The sequence below is a fragment of the Anas platyrhynchos genome, chromosome 8 (genome assembly GCF_047663525.1).
Source record: "Anas platyrhynchos isolate ZD024472 breed Pekin duck chromosome 8, IASCAAS_PekinDuck_T2T, whole genome shotgun sequence".
Lineage (NCBI taxonomy): Eukaryota > Metazoa > Chordata > Aves > Anseriformes > Anatidae > Anas > Anas platyrhynchos.
This window is the reverse complement of record NC_092594.1, coordinates 30096913-30123962: the sequence shown is the minus strand read 5'-3', so window position 1 is coordinate 30123962 and position 27050 is coordinate 30096913. Positions and strand designations below refer to the sequence as shown.

The following is a 27050-nucleotide window of genomic DNA, read 5'->3' as shown; positions in this document are numbered from 1 at the left end:
ATCACATGATATGTATGACCAAAGTTTTAACTCACCTAGTTTGCTTTTCTAGACTTACTTGCTGTTGATGGTTTTTGGAAAAGAAAGCTAACAAGAGTGGCTGAGCAGTGAAAGCCAAACGCTAACAAGGCTGCTCATTGAGTCCTGCATGTTTGTACAGCTGGTAAAGAAAATATTCTGAGATCACCTAAACCAGGTGCATCCAAACTCGCCAACAGAGTTACAGTCACTTTTGAACTGAAGAAAAACTAAGCAGATTGTTGCAGATCCAATCACCTAACACTATCTTATCTGTAGAGAATTCTAGCCAAGACTGAGCTGAACTGAATGTGAGAATGCATAAACCTAAAGATCTTATCCTTTGATAACAGTGTAATTTTTTCAAGAGCCCAGATCCACTCCCTCTTCATCGCACAGAAAAGCACCTGCCTGAAAGCCTTAGGAAATCCCCAAGCACAGCTGGAACAGGGAGCCACAAATTCCAACTTTGGGCAGGTCTAGAAGAACCATGGTGGGAAGTCACATCTAGCAGTGTCTGCCTGGTGACAATTACCCAGATGGGGCATCACCTTACACTTGTCTAATCCACACTGAAGCCAAAACAGAGTCGGAGTAATTGACAGCCCTTTGCCCACAGCAATTCTGCTGCGCACTCTGCTTATGCCTATCTGGCAGGAAAGAATTTCTCGCCGTATTACAGAATTATGCAAGTCCTTCTTGGCTTTCAGAGCTTTCTTTGATCACCTGTCTTACACAACACAAACAGGGGGGAAGAAGCACCTGCTTATGCAAAAACCACAACACTTTTCAAAGAAAAGGTGTGTGTCAGATGACATCCTATTCGTGCTGAATAACACCCATCCTGCAGAAGAGCAGGAAGTACTGAAGACACTGGCTAATGAAGTGCTGCATTAACAGGTACTCGAGCTCTGGCATTACGAGCGCATCTCTTATTCAAAACAAAATTAAACTAAAACTGCAACATTAGGAAAATTAGCACATATCAAGTTATTAGTTACTAGAGTTGGAAGAGAAAAATCAAACCTGAAATTCTAGAAAAACAACACGTTTCCCAACAGCAAAGTCACCGGGGAAGCTGCGTTAGTCAACTCACAGATGACCCACCAAAAACCTCCTTCCGTTTTCTCTCCTTAAAAGCAATTAGATTGTAAAGTTTATAATTCCAAGGAATAATTAAGGACAGCTCTGAAGATAGTTTCAGAAATAAATTATTTGGAAAAAAACAATTTTGGAAGAAAGTCTTTACTTTGGAAGGAGTTCTTTACTCAAAGGGTGGTGAGGAACGGGTTGGGTTGCCCAGAGAAGCTGTAGATGCCCCATCTCTGGAAGTGTTGGCTGGATGGGGCTTTGAGCAACATGGTGTACTGGGAGGTGGCAGGGGGGCTGGAATTGGATGATCTTCAAGGCTCCTTCCAACCCAAAGCATTCTGTGATTCTATAAAGACCATGCTGAGAAACCGACTTCCTTCTATCAAGGGCTTCTCTAGAAACCTTAAGGCATCCAGCTTTTCAGTGAGAAAACACAAGAGCAAAACTAAATACTTCTGAATTATTGATTTTTATGTAATCACATCAGTGTACTCAATATTTACAGCAGCCTAACACTGCTGGTTACAGATGCAGAATTAGCTAACTCTTCTTCAGTAAAAAAAAAAAATAAATAAATAAAAAAAAGATTAAGCTAATAATATAGTATTATATGTTTATTCTGCATCTAGAAAATTAATAGCAAACTAGATGCTTAAAAATAACTGTATATAGTCCCATTCAACTGACTATTCCACATAAATCTTTCACTTGAAATGTCTTCTCCAGCTTTTTCAGTGCTGGCCTGATGTATGTGGTCTTTATGAAGGATAAGTATGTATTTTTTAAGAAGTGTCATCCATCAATTGGAAGCAAAAAATAAAGCAGAATGTATGAGTTTCCACTGACTTTAAAACAAGTAAATGTCTTGGTTTGTTCAGCTGGTTGGTTGGTAGAATAGCTCATTTATGACCACAGAGATGCAACTCAGCTCTAACTGCCAGACCAAAACTCAGGCCAGCAGAATGCAGAAGAAACATTATTCTTCATATTTCATTTCCTACTGATACGTACAGAAAGGTCTACTGCCTTCCTTCTATCTTGCTTGAAAAAGAAACGCGATCTAGAGGACTGATCACAACAAACAGAAGCCCAAATTTCTGTTATGTTCTCACCCATGGCATTAATTCAGTGTGCTTCTGGCAAACCCCTTGCATCTTCTTACTTTAGTTTGAAAGTCTACATAGGAATAATACTGCTTATCAACCTCAGAATTGTTATTAAGATCAATTCAAATTAATTCTAATGTAAGAAATACTATGACAATAAGGAGTATTACATTTCTAAGCCTATCCTAAGTTTAATGCCTCCAACACTGCTTCGGAACTTACTAAACAGCACATTTCAGTGTCTTTCTGAGAGTATAAAACTGGATCAGGAAAAGGAAAAGAGAGTAAAGATTCATACATTTAGAAAAAAAAAAAGTCTTGGAATACAGGTTTGAATCCATTCCCTACAGGAAGGTGAATTCAGCTCCACATTGGACTATCACCACATGTTTCTCATTACTGTCCTGCTTTCTATTTACAGCTTTACAAGACTTACAGAATTTGGAGTGATGTTTTCTATGTGACATGTCTAAGATTTTTTTTTTTCCTGGAAAGGTTCAATCAAAATAATCTCACTGTTTCTGGGAACACGACAAGACAGGAATATTCTATCTTTCCCATGTCAGAAAGCTGAGGACTATCTAAAAGTAGCTTTCATGTTCCCATTTCAAAACAAGGACTGATATTTCCAACAGATTTCTTTTGTTACTTTTGCTCTCTCCATGGACATCTACCCCAAGTCTCATCAAACTATAATTTCTTGAAAAACTTTACACACCAGGAAATAAAGACTTAGACACTGCAGGCAGCTTAGTGTCATCCAAAGGTGTCATCTTCACAGGCATCTGGGAAGCTCTCACAGTGATTATCGATCATCTGACTATTTGGATGCCACCCATTCTGAAAGTAACAATACTTGCTCCATGCTTTAATAGCATGGTGCTTGTACCCAGACGAGGACACAACCATGGCTTATGCTGATAGAGGTTTAACCTAAGACTCTAAAGGCAAAAGCAGAGGTCCAAAAGGTGTTCTCAGGTGCTTGATAAATAATACTGCTTGGCAGTGAAACCAGGGCTGCCATTTTCCTGTGTTGCTATTGAAATTTTCTCCCACATTTTTCTGTTCTCAAACCTACCTATCTGTACACCCTTCTCCTAGGGAGACAGAAATCATGTCACCTGCTTTCTAAGGAGACAAGAAATAAAAAAATTCTGTCCTGAAGGACAAAAGATAACAAGTTGTCAAAATTGTGCAAACTAGAGTCCACAGGAATGTCTGAACATATGAAACAATACAGATGATATCCATGTTGCGAAAAACGGATTTAATCATGTCAATTATACCTAAAAATTTTGAGTCCAATTTCTTCTCCTATCTAGAATGATTTTAACACTCACATCCCAAGGAACTGTGAAGATAAAATTGCATTTGAGGGGCACTAAAAAGTTTATGGATGAATTTAATAGAACATCTCAGAATTAAAATAATGATGCTGCATTCAGAGTGAGATTATTACTCATTTAGATTTATTGCTTAGTAAGATTAATACTCATGGAGTACTGAGTCCTAATTAATGCAGGTATTACAATTATTAGGAACATACTCTAAACAGTAGGTATAAAACAAAATGATCAGTAGAAGCATTATAGAAAGAGGCAATGATATTTGATCACACAGTTGAAGACACTCACCCCGTAACACATAAAAAAGCATGTTAAACTAAGGCTGTAGAGGTAGCCTTGGTGTTTCTAGTCTCTTTTTAAGATTGTTATGTAGATAACTACAACAACTATTTTGCATGAACTAAAGAGTAAGATTCATTGTAAAAAGTATCTGAGATATAAGGGTTAAAATGGTGTTAGTGCCTTCCTGATATTAACTATATTAGCCTTTTCAAAGTACAGAAGAAGTCATGTAAACTGCAGCCAACCTTCCTAATGACAAGTGAGAAATTCAAAGCATCACTGGGAGATTCAAATTATTGAAGTTGAGTAACAGATGTGGATTATCAAATTTTCCTTCTGCTAGCCTGTTAGCAGGTTTTAACACTGAGAACTTGAAAGCAGACAAGAATTTCATTTCCCAGTTACAAAAAAGCTGAGTGCTTGCTAGTAATTATGCACTGTCTCAGAGTCCTGACACATTGTGCCTCTCAACTGATCAGTCGAGCCAAGTGCTGCACTGGGATTTCACCAATGCAAAAGGCAAAGTGCAAGATGATAGGAGCTGGGAAATGGAGGAAAAAGCAGCAGAACCAATAATTAAAATAATTTTAAAATAATTAGTAAATTTAATAATGTTAGCAAAACAATGAAGAAAGATCAGATATTTTAGTAAAGACTCAGAAGCTGATTTGTTAGGGTGTGTTCGTACAAACTGAATTGCTTGGAAAAATCTGGGGCACTTACTGAAACTGTTGAACTGGGAGTGTTTGTTCCATATCCTGATGAGGGAAGGGAGGCCAAGGACCAGCGGCGTCCATCCGTTCTATGGAAAGGAAGCAAAAGAAATTACTGTGATAGATATAGTGTGATCAGTACTTGGGGGAAATAAGCCTTTCCCCCAAATCTCTTAACTGCACATTTTTATTCCAGTCTTAAAATACTCAGGTAAACCAGCTATCCTATTTAGAATGGTCTTTGTGAAAAAGCAGCTAGGGTAAGTTTTAAGAGCAAAATTAAGGGACCTTGGAAAAGACAGAGAAAACAGGCATCAGATTCCTGCATAAAGCATTTGCAAATATATTTGCAAATAAAATATAAAATATTTGCAAATGTTGCCAGTTGAGCAAAAACTGAAGTTTCAGGAACAGACAAATGAAATCAGCTCATTTCAAACTTCTTTGAAAAAGACTTGCCTAAAATTATTATACTTATGCAGTTCCTTGTCTCCCAAATAGTGTTGAAAATTGTGAAAAAAAGTTTTCAGATCATGAATCAAGTGAAAGCAGACTCATTTGTTTACCTAGGTTAGTGCGTTTGGCCCAGCTCAGCCACTGACACAGCTGTGAGTCAAATCCACTACAGCAGATCAGAACAGAGCCGATAGGTGTATTTGAAATACAGAGGAAACAGAAATAACACCCAGGGTCTCTTTCTCCTCCGAACAGTATAATGTTAGCAGATATTTACTTATCACAGCCAAAGAAACATGACTATCAGGGAAAATAGCCAAAACATCCTTGAGATATTGCAGAACAGATCGTGTTTTTACCAACATCAGATGCTTGGTGAAGAACCCATACTGTCCTCCTTGAAGCCCTCTTCTACCCCTAAAACCCACCTCAGTGAGGTTGGAAAGTATACTCAATTCAGCTCTGTCTATTGTACTTTTTCAGCCTCTGATCTCACCTCAATCTTGAATGCATTTTGTTTCCTATAATAAAAAACACGCCCTGTTGCATGTTGGGATGAATGATAAAGAAATCTCCCTCATGTCAGTTTCCCCTTGCTTGCCTGTTTTACTCGGGCAGATTATCAGTAACTGGTCATAAAGTGAAACTGAATTAGAACAGTTCATTGTTCTAACTGGCTTTGGAAAGATTTGGGGGTTTTGTTATAATTTCATCAGTCCATTTACGCAGAGCATTATAAAATAGCATGCTTGGTATAGGTTTGACATAGTGCTTATAAAAAACCTGTTATCATCTTCATAGTAGTATTTCTCATCCTGCTATGAACACACAAAGCCTCAATCTTCAGAAAAAAGTTCACTGCACACCCACAGATCTGTTAATATTTTTTCCAGATCTTGTTCCTTTTATTATCTGGTACTCATGCCTGAAAATACCTATACCCTTCCTCTTTGCCACCTATTTTTGAACAATAGGGAAATAAACCCACTGTTCTACATTACTGAAAGAATATTGTATCAAGAGAGTTGTTAAAAAGATTCATGCTTCATGCATAAAAAATAGCAAGCTGTAATGCAGATTTCTATGCATGCATTCATTATAGCTAAACCCCATTTAGCCACAGGTGATGTTTTCCTTGTTATGACAAATATGTGTAAAAGAACAACCTCAAAAAATTCCAAGAGAAATGAAATTCCTTTCTTAACCCTGAAAAACAACAAAGGCCAGCATTACAAAGTCCCTGTGCCCTGCATTCAGGTACTGAAAACCAGCTGTCAGCTACAGAAGCTTCATTCAGCTTCTTCTAACGCACAGGGGTGCTGGGAAGATCTTCTGGTCAATGATTCGACCTCAGTTTGGACCCTCAGTCCCTAAGCAGGCCAATATGTTCCCATCTTCTCAAAGAGTAGACAGGAATGTACAAATCACTCATTTCTTGCAAAAGGAAAGCCTAACCCCTCTATCACTGAGTAGCCTAAGTTGTGCATTGAAAATACTTCAGTATTTTCATTTTGACAATGTTAAAAATAAATAAATAAATCCTTCTCCCTTAAAAAATTACAGTACACCTCTTCATGCTTGGGCTATTTTCTATTGATGCAATCTAGGCAAGAAATGTGCTAAGCAGTCAGGACAATGGATATCAGCTCTGTATCTAGCAGAAGGAAGTGGGACGAGAGAAGAAATCTTGCAAATCAAAGGCAGGGGGAAAACGACTTGCTTTACAAGAAAATTCCTCCTTCATTTATGCAAAACATTTCAAAGCTACTTCAGTGTTTTGTTAATACAAATTTATTTTTAGAGAGACCTTATGCAATATTGCTTCAGGAAAAGATACTTGGAAATAAAATTTTAGGTCCTTTATTTTTTATTGTAAAATAAACTTAGCTAGAACAACAAAAACATGGGAACAATGAGTTTTGCCTTTAAAATGCCATTTTAATAAGTTAATTAACAAGGTATTTTTATGGCAGCTATAATGCTATTTAATGAACATAAATTAATTTTCAAACAAGGTGATAGAAGAACAAAGCATCTTCTCCCAGAGCACTACCTGTTTAACATTTTAGGTCAAAATGCAAAGATTTTCTGTTTTGATTACCAAAGAATAAAAACTGAATGCCTAAATGGGGTTATAATAGCATGAACTTGTTAGGAACACAAGCTAGTGCTCAGCTGCACAGAAGCTTAGCTCACAAACACACATACACCAGCAACATGATACACGTTACCTGTCTGCTCTGTGTCCGTGGCTGTATGGAAGAAATTGTACAATGACAATGAGGGAGGGAGAAGTAAAAGATGCACGTGTGATTTTGGAAAATAGACACAAACTCATATTCTGTTACTAGTATTTCAATGAGATCGCTTTTACTGAATATGGACAAAATTAGTGATACTTTACCTTAATCACACAAGAAGATTTCTGAACGTGTTAACTTTGTGGAGATGAAATAGTCATTGAAAGGGTATCCAGTAGGAAATTTATGATGAAGCACTAGCTAAACTAAGGACAATCTTGCACAGTCCATAGTAGTGAAATTGGTTTTAAAATAAAATGAGTTTTCCAAACGCGATCCCTACTGCTTCCCAAGAATCAACTCATGACAGGGCTATAATCAAAGAACGAAAATCACAAGAGATATCCAAACAGGATAACAAAAGAAGAAATTGCATCAAATACAAAAGGCTGAAAACCAGCAACAAATCATTTCTTTGATGGCAATGGAAGAAATCAGGTAAGAACTCTATTAAGACCCAAACAATGCTTATCAAAAGGGTACAGCAAAATATTTGTTTGTCTGGGGTAACAGAGCAAAACATTTTAAATTACTTAATACCATACTTGAAACAGAAGTTATTCTGATACTACTGCCTGATAATATAATAGGTATGTATTGTTACTGCTGGCATAGCTATTCAGGGTGTAATACAAGTAGAAAATAGAAAAAAGGTTCTAAAACAAGCTGTGCTTACATGTTCTTTTCAGTGACAGATAAAGTATACAGAGTAGCATGCATGCTGTAAAATGAACCACACCACTTATTAGGACAGGCTTAACCTGTATTTGTCTATTTCTTTAAAAATCAGGTAAGAAAAGTGGAAAAGTAGGAAAGGGCACTCTTCAGAGTTTTACTATTAAAACTATTGTTTTGTTTGGAAATTTAGAATACAGTAATACTGAAGTAGCTGAAACAGCCAACAAATGATGTTAAGCTTTGACAATGGTTTCAGCGGCAATTTTCTTCCTCTAATCCATTGGCCAGAACTCCAGAAACAGAAAACCAGTAAAAATTCAGTTGACTTCAGCAGAACATAAAGAATACACCCAAATCAGGCTCAGATACTTCTTTAAAAATACAAGTGGATGAAGTGAGTCCATTTGAATTATTCTACCACCACCTATAACTGACTTTTTCCCCTCCGAGGCAACATGAAAATACATACCCAGCTCTTCACATTTTACATGATTGTATGAAGTTCTTCTAATAATGTGAAGACCAAAGTGTACTTCAAAGAGTATTCAAGGCTCTAGCAATCACCTAACTTGAGAAACACTCCAGGATTTACCTGCCATCCAGACAAAGTGTATACCTGCAGCTTCTCTCTTCATTTCATAAACCCAGCATGCTTCCAAATCCTAACCCTTCATTATTCTTTAAGGTTTTGAGATCTACCCTCTCTCTAACTAATACTTGAGCTAAATTTGTCTTTCTCAGAAAACTTACTTCCTCTGAGAATGACACGTCCTTGGGTAATCTTAACCCAGGTAAGAAACTACAGCTGAAGGAGAGCTTAACAATTCAAAAATATCTTCCCCACACTTGAATCTAGCAATCCTGCTTCCTGCCCAAATCGTGTTTGGGATCACTTTGTTGTTATTCTTTATTTCTCAACTATATTTAACTTTCTGTATCACTATCCACTACTGCCTACCTGCTAGGATACGAAATTCAATACTCCATTTGTTTGCTTCTCTCAGCTGTCTTTATTCTTTCTATCCTATTCCTTATACTGAATTCGTCACTAACGGTATCAGATTTCTTTCCACCAGTTTGATATACAGCGTGAGCAGCATTTGTCTAGCATTCGCTACTGGACAGATGATAGCTTTCCATTCAGGTCTTTCAATACTGCTCTTCTTTTAGCAGTTCTGGTAGACTTGCAATTTCAATTATCAGCTATTTTCCTCATTAGAGCGGTAATGTACTCTTGACACCAATCCCCAAGACAGCAGAGAAAACTAAGAAGTTGTTACCACTCAGAAAGCAGTGAATGAATGCAGTAGTGCATGCCTAATTTAGGTACTTTTGCTAGGTCTGCACAAAGACAAACAAGATCAGCACACTTACAATACACCTCAGTTACTCAGTGTGAAGAGGATCTAGGATTACCTCTGAGATAGAGTTATTCTAATCATAATTGGCTTTTACATCATTTTGACTAAACTGCTTGTTTATGGCCTGTATGTCATCTTTCTGGAAGAACACTGCCTCTTCCCTAGTAACAGTATTTACTACTTTATATACTTTATCATATTCTATGTCTGAAAAGTACCTAATATGTTCCGAGTGTTGCCAAGACCTAAACAAAAAAGAGTAAAATAGAACTGCAAACATCAGAGAAAGTAAAACACAGCCCCAAAATTTGTAACCCGTAGGCAATTTTTAAGGTACACGCTATTTTCCTGCCAATCCAGACTGAAGATATATTCACTTACCTTCGGGCAGGAACAAAGGAAAAATGAGCAGGTGCATTTGGTGAGAAGTTTCTGGGACTGTCCAAAGGGCTGCTACCTGTTTGAGAAAGCAAACAAAAATTAATTCATACTTGCAATGGAGTAACTTCAGAGTAACCATGCAGAAACACTTTCAATTGCAAGTTGTAGCTATAAATAACTGAAAATGTGCTCCTTGAGCTCTTCATGACTTATGCATTAGTTTGCTAAAAAATATTATTATATGGATGTATCAGTAGTTTCCCTCCTTTTAAAATAATTTAAAGTGTACATTTTCTTACTTGCTTTTAAATAAGTAGTGCATCGTATATACACAAAATACAATATGTATTTTACATATTTTGTAATAATTCCCACATACAATCTTTACCTTACACTTCTCAATGAAAACCCTAGGTTAGAAATGACATCGATGACACTTGCAGGAATAATAATAAGTAATAAGAAAGCATCTTTATGCTTAAAGTGTTTATCACTGCTGAACATAGAATTCACTGAGGAAAAAAGACATACCAAAGGAACTGTATACGATAATAAAAGGACTAAACACTCACGGAAGATAATCAGGCCACAATGTACAGCCTTTACCCTAACCACTGGTTTGTTGAGATAATGCTACTATGAAAATGAAAGTTCTGGTGAATTCATACACTGAGGAAAAATGAATGCTTTATTTTTACTTTGCACAAGAATCTTTTCTCCTGGCTTTGTTCTATGATGTGTAAGCATACAGCTGGTAAGTAGTACAAGCAATGTCTTTTATTTCTAAGTAAAAAGCAACAACCTTATAAAAGCCCTCCTGAAAGCCAGTATCATTTATAGACTAACTACAGAAACCTTTGAAATTTAGAAGATAAATTAGTAGCTTCATGTCAGTGAGTTGACTGCTTCTATCAGGCACATTCTTAAGTGGTTTGCTCTTTCAGATACTAATACAAGCTCAAAAGAGAAACTATCCATAGTAAACATACGCCAACAGCGATTTCTTTGAGTACAGACAATAAAATAACATCAAAACGTGAGCAGGAAAACAAACAGACACTGGACAAACAATGCACTGCATGGTATATAACTGGCCTCATCAGAAGTGTCTTCGGGCTTAGATCCCACATAAAATGCATTTATTCTAAAAGTCATGTTAGACAAGAGCAATAGGTCAAACATCAGTGATGAGTCACCTGCAGAGGACTTGCCTCCACTTCAGGAGAAGCACTAGGTGCCCAGCTCACCCCCTAGCCCAGTCTGTGAGGTTATGTTTCCATCCAGCACTGTGCTCGAGCTTATACCTTTGCATTCATTTCACCACAAGTTATTCAGGTACCTTAACCGCTATGCTGAGCAGAAACTGAAGATAAGCACCGTGCTCATTCGAAGGTTTGCATTCTCTCACACTTCAGCCACAACCGTTGTTCACAAAAAACCTGCAGCAGCATCGCTTCACAACTTCTCATGAGCGAGGTGTGTACAGGTGGGGAAGGGGAGAAGGAGAAGGAGCTGATGCCTTCTCCGGCATGGGGATGGCCACGGCACCAGCCAGCACGCTCCATCTGGCCTCCAAGTGCAGGGGGGAAAAAGAGCAGCTGGTTGAGATTAAAGCAGCCCTGGGCTGATCTAGCACGTGCCAAGGGGCGCTGAGAGAACTGGAGAGGGAAGTGAATCCAGAGCACTGCACAATCTGCTTCAGCAACTAAATTAAAAACAAAGGGTTTGAGCAACAAGTTTGTTTTCCTTTGGGTTGGTTTTGTTTTGTGTTTTAATATGTTGTTATAAATCATTAGTTAAGAACTACCAATAGATGAGTGTAGTAAGACACAACACAGGTCTTCACCCACAAGTGAACACCATCAAACCCATTCCCAATATATCCCAGGTGGCAGGGGGAGAACAGCCATCAGAAATTAATAACAAGGTGATTTTTGGTGCTTCATTTCTCAAGTTTGGACTCACTCTAATTCTTATGGGCACAGTGGAAAACCAGAGGCATACTGCTGCTGAACTGAGAGAAGGCTGAGCAGTTTTCACAGTCTAGATGGCACTGCAAGCTAACAAGAAAGATGGAAAAAAGCTAAGAGAGCAACAAAACAACTCAACAGCGCATAAACACACATCCCAGCAGCAGCACACAGCTAGGGTTAGGGTTGCCACTTACTCGCTAGCAGAGCAGAAAGCTGAAGGAACAATTTAGATCAGAAGGGAGTGCAGTAGTAGCAACATCTTTAAGCAATAAAGCAGATACTCTGACATAGCAAGGAAGTCTGCCAGGCTTGGTAGGACATGGGTGTTTGCATGCACACCAAACCTTTGCTTCCGATGAATCCTGCTGTGTCAAGACAATCTTTCTGAACAAAAAGCTCATTGCCCAATGCCGTTATGAACAGGCAATGAACTGTCATCGCCTTCTTAATGTCTTCATCAATCTTTTGCAAACTTTCCAGATTATGATCAAAATAGGATTTCAGAATAACTGAACAAATTGGGTAATGACAGTTTTTAAGTTTTGAAATTAACTATGTGGGTGTTCGAAGTCTTCTGAGCCTGCACAATCTGGTACAGAGATACTATTAATTTTTAAGCAACAACTTTTTCAGATTTATATAGCATATTTCCTTCCAGACACTGGAATTTTAATTAGATCCCTCGTGATTTGCTTCAAGTTTTAAAATGAAAAGCAATTAGTTTTTCTACTCAATTCAAGTCTGGGTAAAGCTTTTAAAACAACAACAGGGAGAAGGGGAATTACTACTTTCCCTAAAATTTCCCAGTACTGCTGCATCTGCTATAGCTGAAGGAATTTTAATAAGGAAAGCCGTAGTGCAGTGGTCTCATTCACCAAGACTGATCGAAAGACGATTTATTCCGTTAGCAAAGGTAAATTCCCCTGTTGCTCAAGGGTTGTAGCTGGCTACTATTGAACCTGAAACGACTCTGTCTGAAGGGACGTTGTTACACAGAATGATTACCCATTAGGTAAATCAACACTGTTACATGAATGTTAATAATTCAGGCATGAACCTTCCCTTTTCCTGGACACACTGAGAAGGATGCAGCCAAGGCATCTGTACATCCACTACCTGAAAATACAAGAACTGACCTTACAGGCGAGAGATAGGCCAAAGTCTCAGCTGTCATCTACAAACATGATATTCATCAGACAGGTTAATAAGTCCAAAAGCTCAGACTAGTATCTTTTTGTAAAGCCTGCTTCTGAGATTTGTACACATAAATAAATACAAAGCTGTTGTGGTCTTCTACAAACAATACACTAACATTATTTGCTGAATATTAACAGAGGCAGCTAAGGATCTTATTGCATGCTACAGAACTTTCTGCCTTCTAGCGCACACAGATCTTAGAATAACCAAAATTGTTTAAGAAAAGTGTGTACCACCTCTCTCAAGAGAAGTGAATGTCATGGCTCTGTCATAGCATCCGAGCATCACGTACACAAAATGGAAACGAATGACAGCTTTGATAACCAGGGCAGGATCTGGAGTCATACATGACACACTCTGCTCACTCTGTACAAGATTTACCTTCTCTTCACAGCACTGCCTGGTCGCTGCATAGATCCACAGCCTTCAAAACAGACACCCCCAGATGCACACTTGGTTCTGGAAGCAGGAGAATCTTGCCCTTCTGTATAGCACTAAACTTTTCTACTGATACTGGGAAAACAGATACGGAAATGGGACTCTGAAAAATATCTTTTTTTTTTCTTTTTAGCCAGAAGGAGGAACTGAACTTGCAGTGAAAAGAGCAGAATAATTTAATTCAGTACTACAGAGCTGCCTGCAAGCAGCTCCCTCCACATGTTATTATAGATGGGAACAGGGACGAGTATCTGCACTGGAAGTCAGCAGTGTGGAAAGTAAACTTTAAAATAGCCTGACCTTTCTCATCCAGCTTTAAGAATCTCTCTTTCCTACTGAATTACAAAGATTATGTTGCTTGTCTGATTGATTTTAAGCTTCACATTTTAAAATGTAACCTAACAGTAACTTAGTAATCCATCTCACAATGTGTACACTGTAATATGTGTACCATGAACACATCTCTGTAATCTTCAGTTGTTTTTTTTTAACAATTCAAAGAAATACACACAAACATAAGGAAAATACTTGTGCATATATACATACCTTATATGTGTGTGTGTGTATATAATAAATGTCTGTGTACATATAGGGAACCATGGCAGGGGAGTTGGACCCAAAGATCTCTGGAGGTCCCTTCCAACCCCTACAATTCTGTGATATATAATAAATGCATATATATATATATATACACAATAAATTTAAATTTCTAATTTTAAAAGAAAAAAATAAAATAAATGGAAGGTTTGTAAACCTGTATTCCTAAAGTTCTCCCCTTCAATCCACGTCTGAGTGACTAAGTAGGAATGGTGATTTTCCCATGAAGTTAACAAGCTGTGGCTTTCTATACCAAGGTCCCAGGTAATTTTGGAAAACATTTCATACAGCTTGAAAAGTGAATTAGCACACTTCAAATACACTAAGAGTTCTTGAATCAGAAGTGATTCCACACCCAAGTTAAAAATTGTTTTGATTTACTTCCATCTCAAATGCTTAGACTTCTTAAGTATTACTTTTCCTCTCAGTTTTCTAGGATATGAAATTGCTTGACATCCTATCTTGATGCTGCTTCAGATATTAAAATGTGTATTTTTCCCGGATCAGTGTTCATTAGGAGCTAGGTCTGCCTGATGGACTGTCAGTTGTGATTCATCACACCCCCTGACTTTTACATTACATACAGAAGAGTAACTCCTGCAGCAAGTGCCATACGGAACTCCATTTTATAGTGGTTTTTGAACAGGGTTTTTAACTTTTTAGAAAGCCTCCCTTCTATTTCTGCATGCTTGCGGCTCCTTTGATTTGTAGAAGAGGTTCAGAGTGGCCATGAAGAGGAGCATGTTCAAGACACAAGAGGCCAGGAAGAGGCTGCAGCTTTTCTTAGTAACTTATCAGTGTTTGTGTCTGAACAAACAGATTGATCGATTCTGTTCAAATACTAAACAAATATCACAGCCTGTTCTCAAATTCACATCTCACATATGATATTTCTTAAGAAAATATTTGTGATTCTACTCTAAATTTCATCTACTTTTGTCTTTTGAATAAATAATTATTCTCAGGTAAAACTCCTAAATATAGCACTGGCAGAAAATTCAGCTTACAAGTAATTTATCTTCCTGTTCTCCACTTGCAACTCTTGGAGGTCACAAAGGATGTCCTTTTTAATTAATAGTTTTAAATCCCACATGACACATTAGAACAAAAAGTAGAAATATTTGCTGATTTCTGCTAAAGAAAGATGACATACTACTGATTAGCTACTCTAGTTCTCTAGACAGTCACATATTTCTAATAAAAGGTAAGTTTGTAAAGCCTGAGACAGCATCAAAAATGCTAAGACTAATTTTTTATTTTTGAAGCAGAGAGCGGAGAAAAGCAAATCTAAAGAAAATACAGGTGTTTCTATTGTGAACATTTCTGCCTTTGTTTTCTGAGAATGACATCAACATCTTGTTGCAATTTGCCAATCACAGATACTTCTTTCATATTCTGAGGAGCATCTTTCTGTATCATTTTAGTTAAATGTAGAGCTGATTTAGAATTTTCTAAATCCAGCATACGTATCAATTCTAAGAGCAAGTAAAAAGCACAACGTAACTAAGCAGAGAATCCCTACCATGAAAAATGCCTTCTTCGGCCCACATTTTACAAAGTTGTCACTGTCATATTCACACACAACAGAACCAAGGGAGTTTGAAGAGACATGGAATTCCTCTAGCAAATGCAAGCTTTTTGGTCCTGTAAATTCAAACAAGTTACAGCTTTGAGCAAATTTTCATAAAAACTTGAGTGGTTGAGGCTTTCTCAGGTATCCTTGAATAATGACTTTGGTCTTGTTTTTCCTTTCAATGGGCTGGATGTTCCCTCTCAAGACACACTGCGCTGCGAACAGAAGCAGATGGCTCCTTCTTGCTGAGCTACTACCAATTCGCTGTACTTCCTCAGCATTTCCTTAGTTTCAGTCTCCCAAAAGTATTTACAGAACATACTGCCGTGTAGGAGGAGGAAAGTCCGATTCTAATGAAAACAACTGTTAGTTGTCTTAAACACAACTGTGATGTGCTTCCAGACAGGCTCCACTGTGGATGGGTGCCACAACTGTTTAAGCTGTTTCAAGCTATACACTTGTACCCATTAGGGCCATACTTGAAACACAACCGCCCTGTCTTCCCTGTGTTCTGAAATACTGAAAGCAACACAGTCGTGCTTCACCCACCTCCCTCAGCAATAAAAACATCAAGGGCAAGCTGTTAAATCCTCATGCATGACCCTTTCTAAAAAGCTACCACAGGTTGAATACACATTCTTTCTTTTTCTTTCAAAAGAACATCTCCACACACTTCCCCCTGATGACTAACAAGCAGTTGCCCATTTGCTTTGAAATAAGCATTTCATTGCAGCTGACCTGATAAAACCGGCAGAAAAGTATAATTTTGTTTTTTTCAAACATCTCATGTTGCTCTAAGTAGGAGATAAGAGACCATAGATGGCACACTGCACAGCTGATGGTCTGCCAGAGGCATAGAGACACAAATAAGGCTGTTTCTTCTCTTGAGTACTACAGTTAAACTACTGGCACAAACTGTACTAGGAGACTCAAATTAAGATATCTACTTAAAGGTATACATTTAATTTTACTTGACGTTGCTCTCCTTCTGTTTCTTTTGCTGGACATAAGAGGACTGAAATCCTGAGAGAGTGGAGGTCAGATGCAATAGAGGAGAAACACAGCACAGAACAGATGATGAACAGAGTCCCAGATTTTAAGCATGACAAACATTCATTCTGAAACTGTACGAACCCTGTTATGAGTTAGAAACGGTGAAAAGCTGTGTTCAGGTTAAGTTTCAAAGCATACATCTTGAAGTCGATATGTTCAAACTCACTGCAATGAACACTGACATTTTTGCTAAGGATTCCCAAGCAAAGTAGTCCCCAGGAGTTACCTGCATGTCCATGAAGAGGGGAATGTGGTCGCGGGAGAGTTGGAGATGTGCTGGATGTTACAATCAAACTCTTTCTGTTGCTTGTCCGACAGCTGAAAGAAAGAGATATAAATTATAAGGCATAACCAGACAAAGAAAAGCACCTGAAGGCAGGTCCTGGAGAATGGCTTTTAGCTAAAGAGAAATCTCTCATATTTAGGTCGATATTTCCCCACTCACTCTATTTCAGTATTGACTGCTGGGAAGTAAACACACAGGGCCAAAAGGTACTTTGTCAGCAACAAATGTTTTAATATGCTAGAAGCAACATAAAACCTGTATCCCATGGGCCACTCATGGGCCACTAGATATAGCCCACAAAACACTCTTGATTCACAAATATGTGCAACTTGCACTTTACAAATCACGCAAAAAAAAAGAAAACAGTGAAATACTCCAGCACTTCAGATATTCTTACCAACATCCAAGACAGCAAATAAATCTGTTACAACTACTGGCTATCACCATGAGAAACCAGAGCATATTCTTTAGGGCAGAGTTAAAGTTACATAGTAAAGAGTTAGCACAACTCAGTGGATGAGCAAGACTTTATGAATAAAACTTAAACCCTGAGATTGACGAATCTTCACAAACACATGCAGCAATACCTATCGAAAACCATGCAAAGCGAGTTCCCAACAAGCCCTCTGCTGACTTTATCCCACTCACTGCAATTACTTTGCTCCATACTTCTGTATGAGTGAGTTCAGAGGGGTTTTCTGCACTGGCGCTTAATAATTTAGCCAAAAGAAGAGAGCAATGTGTACCTCCATTTGCTTCCCTGCCTGCAATTGTTAGTAGCAAACTGTTTGGTCCAAAGGTGATAAAAGTTAATTGTAATGAGCAAGTGAATTATTTTCAAATCATGAGAGCCATGAACAAGAGCAACTGGATATTTAAATTCCTTTCTCGTCACCCTTTTTCCCAGTTGGAAAAGTGGATATAGAATACAGAATAAGCAGTCCAAATTCCGTAGCAAAATCTCACAACTAAATATTAACACTATTGCCATTTACTCATTGTACTTCTGACTTGCTTTCTAGACTGCAGAAACATTTCTGCTTACTCCAGCAATTGGCAAAACGGGTGCTAAAACCGTGTTGCTCTTGACATGGGGTGGGAGCAGGCAGGAGCAGGACGGCCAAGCAAGGAGCAGCTCTGAGCAGCTCCACGCCGGGTCCCCGCAGTCGCAGACGAGGCGCCTTCGCTCGCACGGCTCCCGGTGCTGACATCTGCCTCCGTCCCTCCTGCACCGCCCGGGCTGGAGCAGCCAAGGATAAATGCACTCGGACTGCCAAGAACTGCAATTTAATGCAAAGCTATTTTGCTGCCACAGGATACTGTGTATCTGACTATTATTATTTGTAAGCCTTTTTATTGTTGTTCTATAGGAAACTGGAGAACTCAAAGCAGAGGAAAAAAAAGCACAACTAAACTGCCAACCATAATAAACAGTAATAAAGTTGAAGCCCCATTAACTGCTATTCAGGCTCTCTGGTGTACTTAAAGCATTCCTCAAAATTATCCAACTGATTCCATACAATCTTCATTTACATTCATGTATTATTCAACAACAGTCCATCCAAAAACTGATTGCCATTGTGTACATCCTATGGCAAAACTAACAGCCTGATGTTAAGAGGCTTAAAATCTCAGTTTATGGATTTCTTTTTTTGTCCTCAGTCAGTCTATTCCAGTAAGTGTTGAAAAAACAGAACACACGATTCCAGGATGGGTAGCAGATAACCGTTATGCTGACATTACTGGACAATCTCACGATACAAAAACGCTGAGTTGTCTAATACCATAGACATGACAATTTCAGAAATTAAAAAATCCTGAGTATTTTGATATAAATTACTATGTAAAAATTTTAGATCTTGTCAATATGAAACAGTAGTACTATGAGAAAAGAGAGCTCCATCCTTTTTGGTCATGTTCTTTTGCTAAAAATTGTTCCCAAAATACACTTTACCACAGCAGTGCCTGGAGCTTGCTATGGAAACTCGGTGTATTTAAATCACGGCATAATGGGGAACACAAACTGTCCCAAACTCAGCTTTTTAACTGCTTGCCTGCATCTGCCAGATTGGACCAAGTTTCCAAAACCCCTTTTCTCTGATATACTTGCAAAGATAAGGAACCAAAAGAGAAAGGGTTAAGTGGCTGGAGAGCAAGCACAGCTGAGGCCCATTAAAATAGGTCAGGCTTACCCAGAAGAGGGAATAGCTTTTGAGTGAAAGCCTAGCCCCAAGTTGGGAATAAAACATTATTCTTTTTACAGCCCCCAAATTTGATACTTTCAATTTCACTGCATCTCTAACCAGGGGAGGAGGAACATCACTGAGGCTCGCTTAGCCATGTACACGATCCATGTGTGCTGGCAGTAAGGCAAAGCTTACACACAGAGGCTAAGCCCAAAATTTCTGATTTCTCAAATCCACGTTACAGATCCAGCCGCACTCTCTACTGGTTGAAGAGAGCTCTCTCGATAGATATATAAAACTTTTTAAGAGACCTTGGAATCACAGAGGAATTACAGAACAGCAGTGATGAAGTCCTGGTAGTGACAAAAATACAAAGAAGAGGAGGGGAAGGGTGAGGTAACGTGCAGATCTCAACTGGGCAGCTAGCCCCAGGAAGCCACTATGACAGTGTTTGAGCACCTCCTCAGGAAAAACAGCTAAATTATGGAAATAGTAAAGCTAGCTTCATCTAGAAATTTGTGCCAAAGAAATCCAAACAAGTTGTATTAAGTGTTGGCACAAAGTTCACACAAAGACAAAATACTTTCCTGGAAGATGCACTTGAGCCAGACGCACGGTACTGGGCTCAGTGCTGAGCCACAAGGCCAATGATGAAGAGGAGATCTTGTTATTCATCTCCTGTACTGTATTATTGCTCGGTACTGTTCGCGAATTCTGCAAACAGTTCTCTAAAAATAATTCCATCTACATAAAAACAGGAGCAGAGGGGGAAAGTAGAAAAGGTTACCTATACTTCTGAGTATTTTAATAAGAAAAAAAGAATCTTAAGCAGTCCAGAGAGATTGCAAGCATTACTATTTGTTTATAAGCCAAAGTTTTGGTATTTTCATTAAACAGAAGGCGAGCCTGACCCTGACCCTCCTTTCCTCTCCCAATTTGGTAAGGGTCTCATTAACATGTTGTTTTTTTCTCAGATCCCATTTCATCATTTTAGAAGAGCAAACCCCCTGTAGGTCCTCCCAGTTTAGGCAAAACCTGATCTCAACCCAGGGGGTCTCAGTTCTGCCCCAGCACTGCAGGGCAGAGCCCCGGGCGTGGGGCTGCAGACACCTCCTGCGCCACCCAGCTCGCCCCCGGCCGCCTGCCAAACCCCAGGCTGCAAACCGGAATCCAGAAATCTAGGAAAGAGTTACAGCAACTTGATTTAATTCTGACCAAGCACGGCAAAACGGATAGTTTATGTTGAAATACTTGAAACAATGCCTTTGCCATCACTACGGAAATAGCGCTTTTACTATCGCTAGAGTTAACTTCTCTCCCGGCAGTAAAAATAACGTTTGTTACGTGTACTGAAGTGTTCCAAGTGCATTCTTGAAACTGAACACTGCAGGACATCGGACGTGGAGCTGGTAACTGGACACTGTTTTTGGACCCACTGAAATGTCCTCTGGAGCCAGCGCCCTTGTCCAGACATATTTACGAGAACATTTGGGAGAATACCTGCGAGCTGCACGCAGCTTCAGCGCTCCTCTTCTCCCTCCTGACAAACCTTCGGCTAGAGACCAACAGACGACCCAGTGCTGAGCCTCTACACAAGTAGTTCACCTTCTTTTGTATTCATGTTCAGTCTGAAAGTGTTTTGGTTCGAGCATAAATCAGTGTTTCATTCTTCATGTTAACAGTTTGCTCACAGAGGTGTCAGTTTGGACATCTCTGACTCTTGCTGCTGCCCGTCTATCAAGCGTTCGTGTAATGAAAGCAAGGGCCACAGGAAAAAAAAAAAAAAAATAACCAACCACCAATCTCTAGTAATATCACAGCACTGCTGGATATTAGAAATGAATGATAAGGAAGTTTCTTGAAATTTATCTAAATTTAATGGCCTAGAGAAAATTCTCATAGCCAAAACCTCTGCATATGCAAGTAAATGAGATGCACAGAAAAATCCTAGCTTAAACCACATTTTTTTAGTAATCATTAACGTATATGATTTTTATTTGTGACTTCTAATAGGATTTTAGTTCTGTAAACTACTCCAAGTTGTCAGTGCCAGATTAACCTTTGCATTAACTAAAAACTCTTTCCAAAACAAAATTTCAGAGGTCCTACATCAGACGCGCTCCAGAGGTGATGTTCAATTCAGTGATCCCTAAGCCATGACCACAAAATGGGTCCCCCACAGCTTAGTGACCACACCTACAAAAGGTATCAGAGATAACTTATTCTCCCAAAATGTCACATCACCTAACCAAATTTAACGAGATTTTCCTCTGATGTTACAGGAGTTTAGTTTCGGTTGATTTGATTTACAAAGACTTCTTTATGAGAAACAGACATTTTGGAAATGAAAATAAGTATTTAAAATTTTTATTCACAATGGCAGAAAATTTAAAAAATCCAAAATCTGCATGTCAATGTATGCACCAGCTGCACAGCAATGTTAACTAGATGTGGAAGTTATCGTCTTAATTATAGTAATTCAAAGATGGAAGCAATTTTGTAAGCTGTAGCACTACCAACAACAGGAATAATTAGTTCTCTAAAATAGATAAGAGTAAGTAAGCATCTGGTTCAACTGATATTTTTTTTCCACATACAGAATAGTTTAAAAGTTATTCATCCTAGAATAACTGGAAAAAATGTATTATTATTCATGGTATAGGTTTGGTAGTTCACACATTCCTGCAATAACCGCTTCTTGTCTCTTAAGGAAACACGATTATGCCGGTTTAACAGATGAAGGATGGGAGCACAGGGCCAACAACACACGTTTAAAATATCACAGGTTCTCCATTACAACAGGAACAGAACTTTTGTCTTCCCAGCATCACCTCCAGCCAGTGAGGCAGCGCGCTGCCTGCCACCGATGTGGATCCCTTCCTGGGTTCCCCTCTCAGCTGCTCCACCATCCTCATCCCTAATTTTCACAAATACAAACATTTATAGTAATCCAAAGTGCTACTACAATTTTTTTAGTGTTCCTTGAAAAAAAGCCTTAGGTGTAACTCCTTCATAGAGCCAAACTCGTGTGACCATGCGTGTTCCCGTGTCTCACGCTGGTACCAGTAAATTAAAGTCACTGCATGGATGATGGGGGAAGACGTGAATTCTGCAGGACAAGGAGCGTGGGGATGACTGCATCTGCAAAGCGTGGGTTGTATTTCTGTACAGGTATCTAGAAGATGCACGGGGAGTAAACATGAAGAATATCTCTTTCCATAACACCACAGGTCTCAGCACACTAACAACCACAGCAGCTGAAGTGAATGAAGTGCAGTGCAATGCACATGGTAACTTGGATGTAGACTGCTTCTGTTGTTTTAAGGAAAATTAACACCTAAATTTGTAGGTGTTATTTTAACCTATTGTGTGAAATAGTTCCATTTCATCTCAGATGAGCTATTTGTTAGATAATCCCTTCTTTATTTACAGCTCAAATTTAAGCAGCAGCATCACCTCAAGTTAAGAAATTGTGAAAGAAATGGCTGAAATTGCCAGTTAACATCTAATTCATGTTTAACTTGCCTAATATTTGTGGCTGTTGCACACCTGCTTATGCCCTGCTGTATAGCCCAGACCTTTTGTATTATTAACAACACAGGACCATGGGAACCACTGCAAAGCCAAACAAAATGAAATGTCACAACGAATTACAATGACTGGCACAGCCATTCCCAACTAAATCAAACCACTTTATTCTGAAACGTTCCTCCCTCCCAAATATGCTCCAAAGCTATTTTCATCCTTATATGAAGAGGGAAAAAAAAAAAAAAAGAAAATGTCTCTGATTAGAGAAGACACTTCCCAGAAGAAAACCAGGCAGTATTTAATGGGAGAAAACATACACGGACTTTCTCAAGCATTACTATCTCCGACTTCAGTTGTGTTATGCATTATACTCCCATGAAGTTACATCACCAAGTGTGAAAGGATGATTTAACGAAAACTAAACATAACTGCATACTTTCATTTTCCATTTCCTCTGACTCCATTATTAAATGCTTCACATAGCATAACTGCTTTTTAAATAGGTGTCTCCGTGGCAGTTGTCACAGAAGATAGATTATCACATTTTTTGCTTGCAAAAATTCAAGCAAACAAATGAAATGAATGAAATGACAAAGTGAATTTATATTGTTTGAAACATTTTTTACCCTGGAACTTCTAGTGATATATAGGTGTGTAGCAAAACAAACCCATTCTAAACATGCTCCCTAAAGATGCATCCTGAAAACTAAGCATACGAGCCAAAAATGAAAAGAAACATTTTCTGAGATTCCAAAGCATTGGGTTTAATGGAAATCTCATGTACCAGAATAGGAAGAGGCACTCAGTTGCTATGTAGCACTCGACTTGAACAGTTCCCTTTGTTTCAGAGCATTTTCTTAATTTAAGTATCGAAAAATGTTCCAAATTATCTCTTTATCAGCTAATTGCAGTTTCAAACCGCAGGGTGACAATAAATTACATATCTAATTTTAAAACCATTCGCACAGTACATTATTTTGGAAATAATCTCCATATCAGACTGTCTCAGTGGAGTTGCCTTTTCTGCAGAGAGCCTAGAGATTCACACAGTTGTATGGTTGTGTTCTGCACACACGAGAACAGGGGGAAAAAAATACAAGTAACTTACGTGGGTGCTGAAGTAGGCTGATAATAGTCCAGTATTAGGACAATAACAAGGCAGAACTTCCAGCACCCCCTCAGGACTAAGCTACCTCAGAAAGGTGCATGCCTTCGCCCATCTCGACCCACTAGGGGACGAACAGAGCTGGTCCTGACCAGACCAGGATGAAGGTGAGATGTGTGTTGGAGCAGGTATTTGAGCCAAAGCATAGAGAAAGACAAGATTCTGCTCCATTTGTTCTCACCCGCTTTGCTAAAGAAATGCCCCCGAAGAGCCTTGCCATCGACACACTCGCATCCAACAGCAGAGAGGGAAACACAGCCAGGTAAGAATTTGCTCCAAGTGTGATAGAAGGTGACAGGCAAGAGCTGGAGCTGTGTGGGCACAAAAAATGCTCCGTGTAGCAAGTAAAAATGGTAAAAACTCACATGCAGAAGTACACCGCGCTGCTGCAAATCAAGTGTTCAGTTATTTTGGCCTTGCTTGTTTACAGGGCAGGTCTGTGGACAAACCTTTGTTTCAGATAAACACAATAAACTTGGAAACACACATTAAATAACTACAGGGCAGCATGTGTAAGACCAAAGAAGCAACCTTCTGTAAATAAAGACAATAAGCCTGCAGAAGCCATTTCACGCTAAGGAAGCCCTGAGGCCATGACAGGAGACCCCAGACCCGCAGCAACGTGAAGTTTCTGCAGCAACCCAGCCTGACTACAAGCACCACACCATTCTGCTGGGTAAAGCTGAGTTGCTGCCTGAGCCAATTGTTCATTATCCAGTTGCTATTAATTTTTTATACGAGGAAGGTTGCTCCGGTTTAATAAATATACAAGCACATGCTACAAATAGACACATGCAAACTGTTTTGAAATTTTCAGAGCTTGCAGCTGAAACAATCTTTCACAAAACTAAGCAGAATAAAATACAAACATTAACAGGCAAGAGCTAAGAATTAAAGCATGCTGCACCGCATGCCAAAGGCAATGCAGTTTGGCCATCGTCCGAGAAGCATCTTTGTTTTAAAAGCTATTCTACCTAAGGATGAAAATTAAAATCAATTCTAGTTACAGTAAGATTATTAAGAGCAGCATGTATGACTAGATGAATGCATCAAAAATAAAGGGATGGTAGCAGTGATGGCAAGAAGGAATCAAAAGAAAATAGGAAAAAAATAAATCCTAGTAAAATCACAGAGACATAATTCACATCATTGTTAAAAACACTGATCTCTAACAAAAATACCTGTTCTAAAATTGGACTGGAATATAAATTCAGAAACCACTAAAAGTTTTTTGAATGCTCAATGTACTTACACATATTTAAAGGAACTAGAAACAGATAAGTATTTACTTTTATTTTTTTAAAAGTGATGTGCAACAAACTTTACTACAAACTCACAAGTGCAGGTACGTATGGCCCAAAGTTTCTCTGAGACAAAGAAAGAGAACATGGGACTGATAAAATTAAATAAAATTAGTCTATCACTGTATGAGTAATAGATTGCAATAAAATCTGCTTCTGGGAATATTTTCTGCCATCTCCCAGCTTTCTTGCCTTCTCAGTTTTGTTCCACCATGAAGCCTGAAACCAACAAGGCCACTATGATAAGAAACAAGACCTGAAAAAATTGCAGGAAGTAAAAAATGAAGACATAGAGGAAGACAAATGCAAATACCTACAAAAGTCAGGTCTTCAAGTTCCATAGCAATCACGCTTAATTTAAATTAAGATTGCTAATTGAAGCTGATAGTAATTTATGATGCAATTAAGACTAGAACAAAACTAAAAGACAGGAAAACATGCAACATCCTGGAAATAAGTCATCTCAAATACCATGTCAGGATTCAAGCTAGATTCCTTAGAGATAAAATATTTAGGGAAAGACCATTCTTATATCTAAATCTTCAGAGGCTCACTTCTCTTTGGGTCCTAGGGGTTCTCCAGTAGTACATGCTCCCAGACATTATCTTATGATAGCAAAAGTAAGTTTTTCAGCATGAAATAAACCATGTGAAGCACCATTTACATCTTCTATTAACTCTGAAGTAGTTTAAAAGATATGCTTAGTATAGCAGGCAGATAAGGGAAGAATAACGTCAGCACCGTATCTCTACAGAGGCGTAACATTTGCTTAGATTTTCAACACATTCTTAAGCTTTGTCTTCATATAAAATATCACAGTGGAAAACCTCTCCAACTTGAGGTATCCTGTGGAAAGTATCACAATGTATTAAGCCTACAGCCCAAGAACACGTCCAATTTACTGGACATAATTGCCAGGAGGCTGGTATCAACAGGCTTGGATTTCACCTCTGCTCTAAGGTCTCCCCTCACAGGACCAGTAAGCTTTGTCCTCCTAAATGCTGCTTCTCTGCATCCTTCTGCCTTCAGTCCATAAAATATCAAGAGGCAGCAAGCCAGCCCAGGCAGAGGGGTGAAGCTAGAACCATGAGTGCTTTCTTTAACATCTTCCCCTAACGATGGAAGGGAAAAAAATAAAAAATAAAAGAGAAGGGATTAAAATGAAAAGAAGCAGAAATAGAAGATGGAAGAGAAAATGACTGAAGTATTCAGACAAAAAGGGCAAAAGGTACCACCTCTCACCCTACTGAACAGCTGGGAGAGTCAGCAGTATATTTCATGCAACATGAGACAAGCTGCAGAATTTAATACAGAAACAATATGTGTATCTTGGAATAAACGTGGAGTTTTCATTACTGAAGTGCTTATTATTTGAACTACAAATCTACTCTAAAGAACATTTAGATAGGTATTACTCTGCAGTCCTGAAAATAATAGCAAAAAGATTAAAAATAGGTCAGGCTATGGACTGGGAAAAACAATTCAGGGAGTATCTGATAATTAGGTACAAGCATAGAATCAAAACACTTCAAAGGTGTTTTCCTTATGCTTTGAAAAAAATGTACACTTTCTTACTCGGATAAATGAGATGGCTGTCAAGACTATTTGTTCAGCACCTGACCAGAAGCTAAGTCATTTGCCTCCAGGAAGGTATAAGGTCACAGAAGATGACAAATCATATACTGTTCCTCACAGTTCTTTAAATAAGGTCTTTTTATACCAACATCTTGCCCTAAGGTGTTTACTGTTCCTTGTTAACATCAGCATTCAGCTGCCACTGCAATACCAGGAATCCCAAGTGCACTGGCGAGCACATCTCATGGTTTGCTCCTTATCCCAGCCCAATGTCTCTTCAGAAAGCAGGCACATGGACGTGCAGGGAGGAACGTCACCGCACAGCTAAAGCTGCCTCACAACTGGATGTATCTGTAAGGTGTGCTGTTTACACCTCAACACATTAAAAGTTCATGCAATGCCTCCCATTCACTGCCACCTCAGCTTCTCCAGCCTGTTAACCCTT

The 27050-nt window shown here is 38.7% G+C and overlaps 1 protein-coding gene across 11 annotated transcripts in view; it reads right to left on the bottom strand.

Moving 5' to 3' along the window:
- MAST2 (microtubule associated serine/threonine kinase 2) overlaps positions 1 to 27050 on the bottom strand; it is a 198933-nt gene that overhangs the window by 60064 nt on the left and 111819 nt on the right. For 8 of the 11 annotated variants that reach the window (XM_038183262.2, XM_038183260.2, XM_027462775.3 and 5 more), the window contains 4 exons: positions 16791 to 16882; positions 9734 to 9809; positions 7245 to 7265; positions 4568 to 4646 (listed from right to left, as the gene is read on the bottom strand). In XM_038183262.2, the coding sequence (XP_038039190.2) occupies positions 4568 to 4646; positions 7245 to 7265; positions 9734 to 9809; positions 16791 to 16882 (268 nt within the window). The remainder of the gene's footprint in view (positions 1 to 4567; positions 4647 to 7244; positions 7266 to 9733; positions 9810 to 16790; positions 16883 to 27050) is intronic. The other 3 variants (XM_027462776.3, XM_038183261.2, XM_027462780.3) reach the window with 1 other exon arrangement.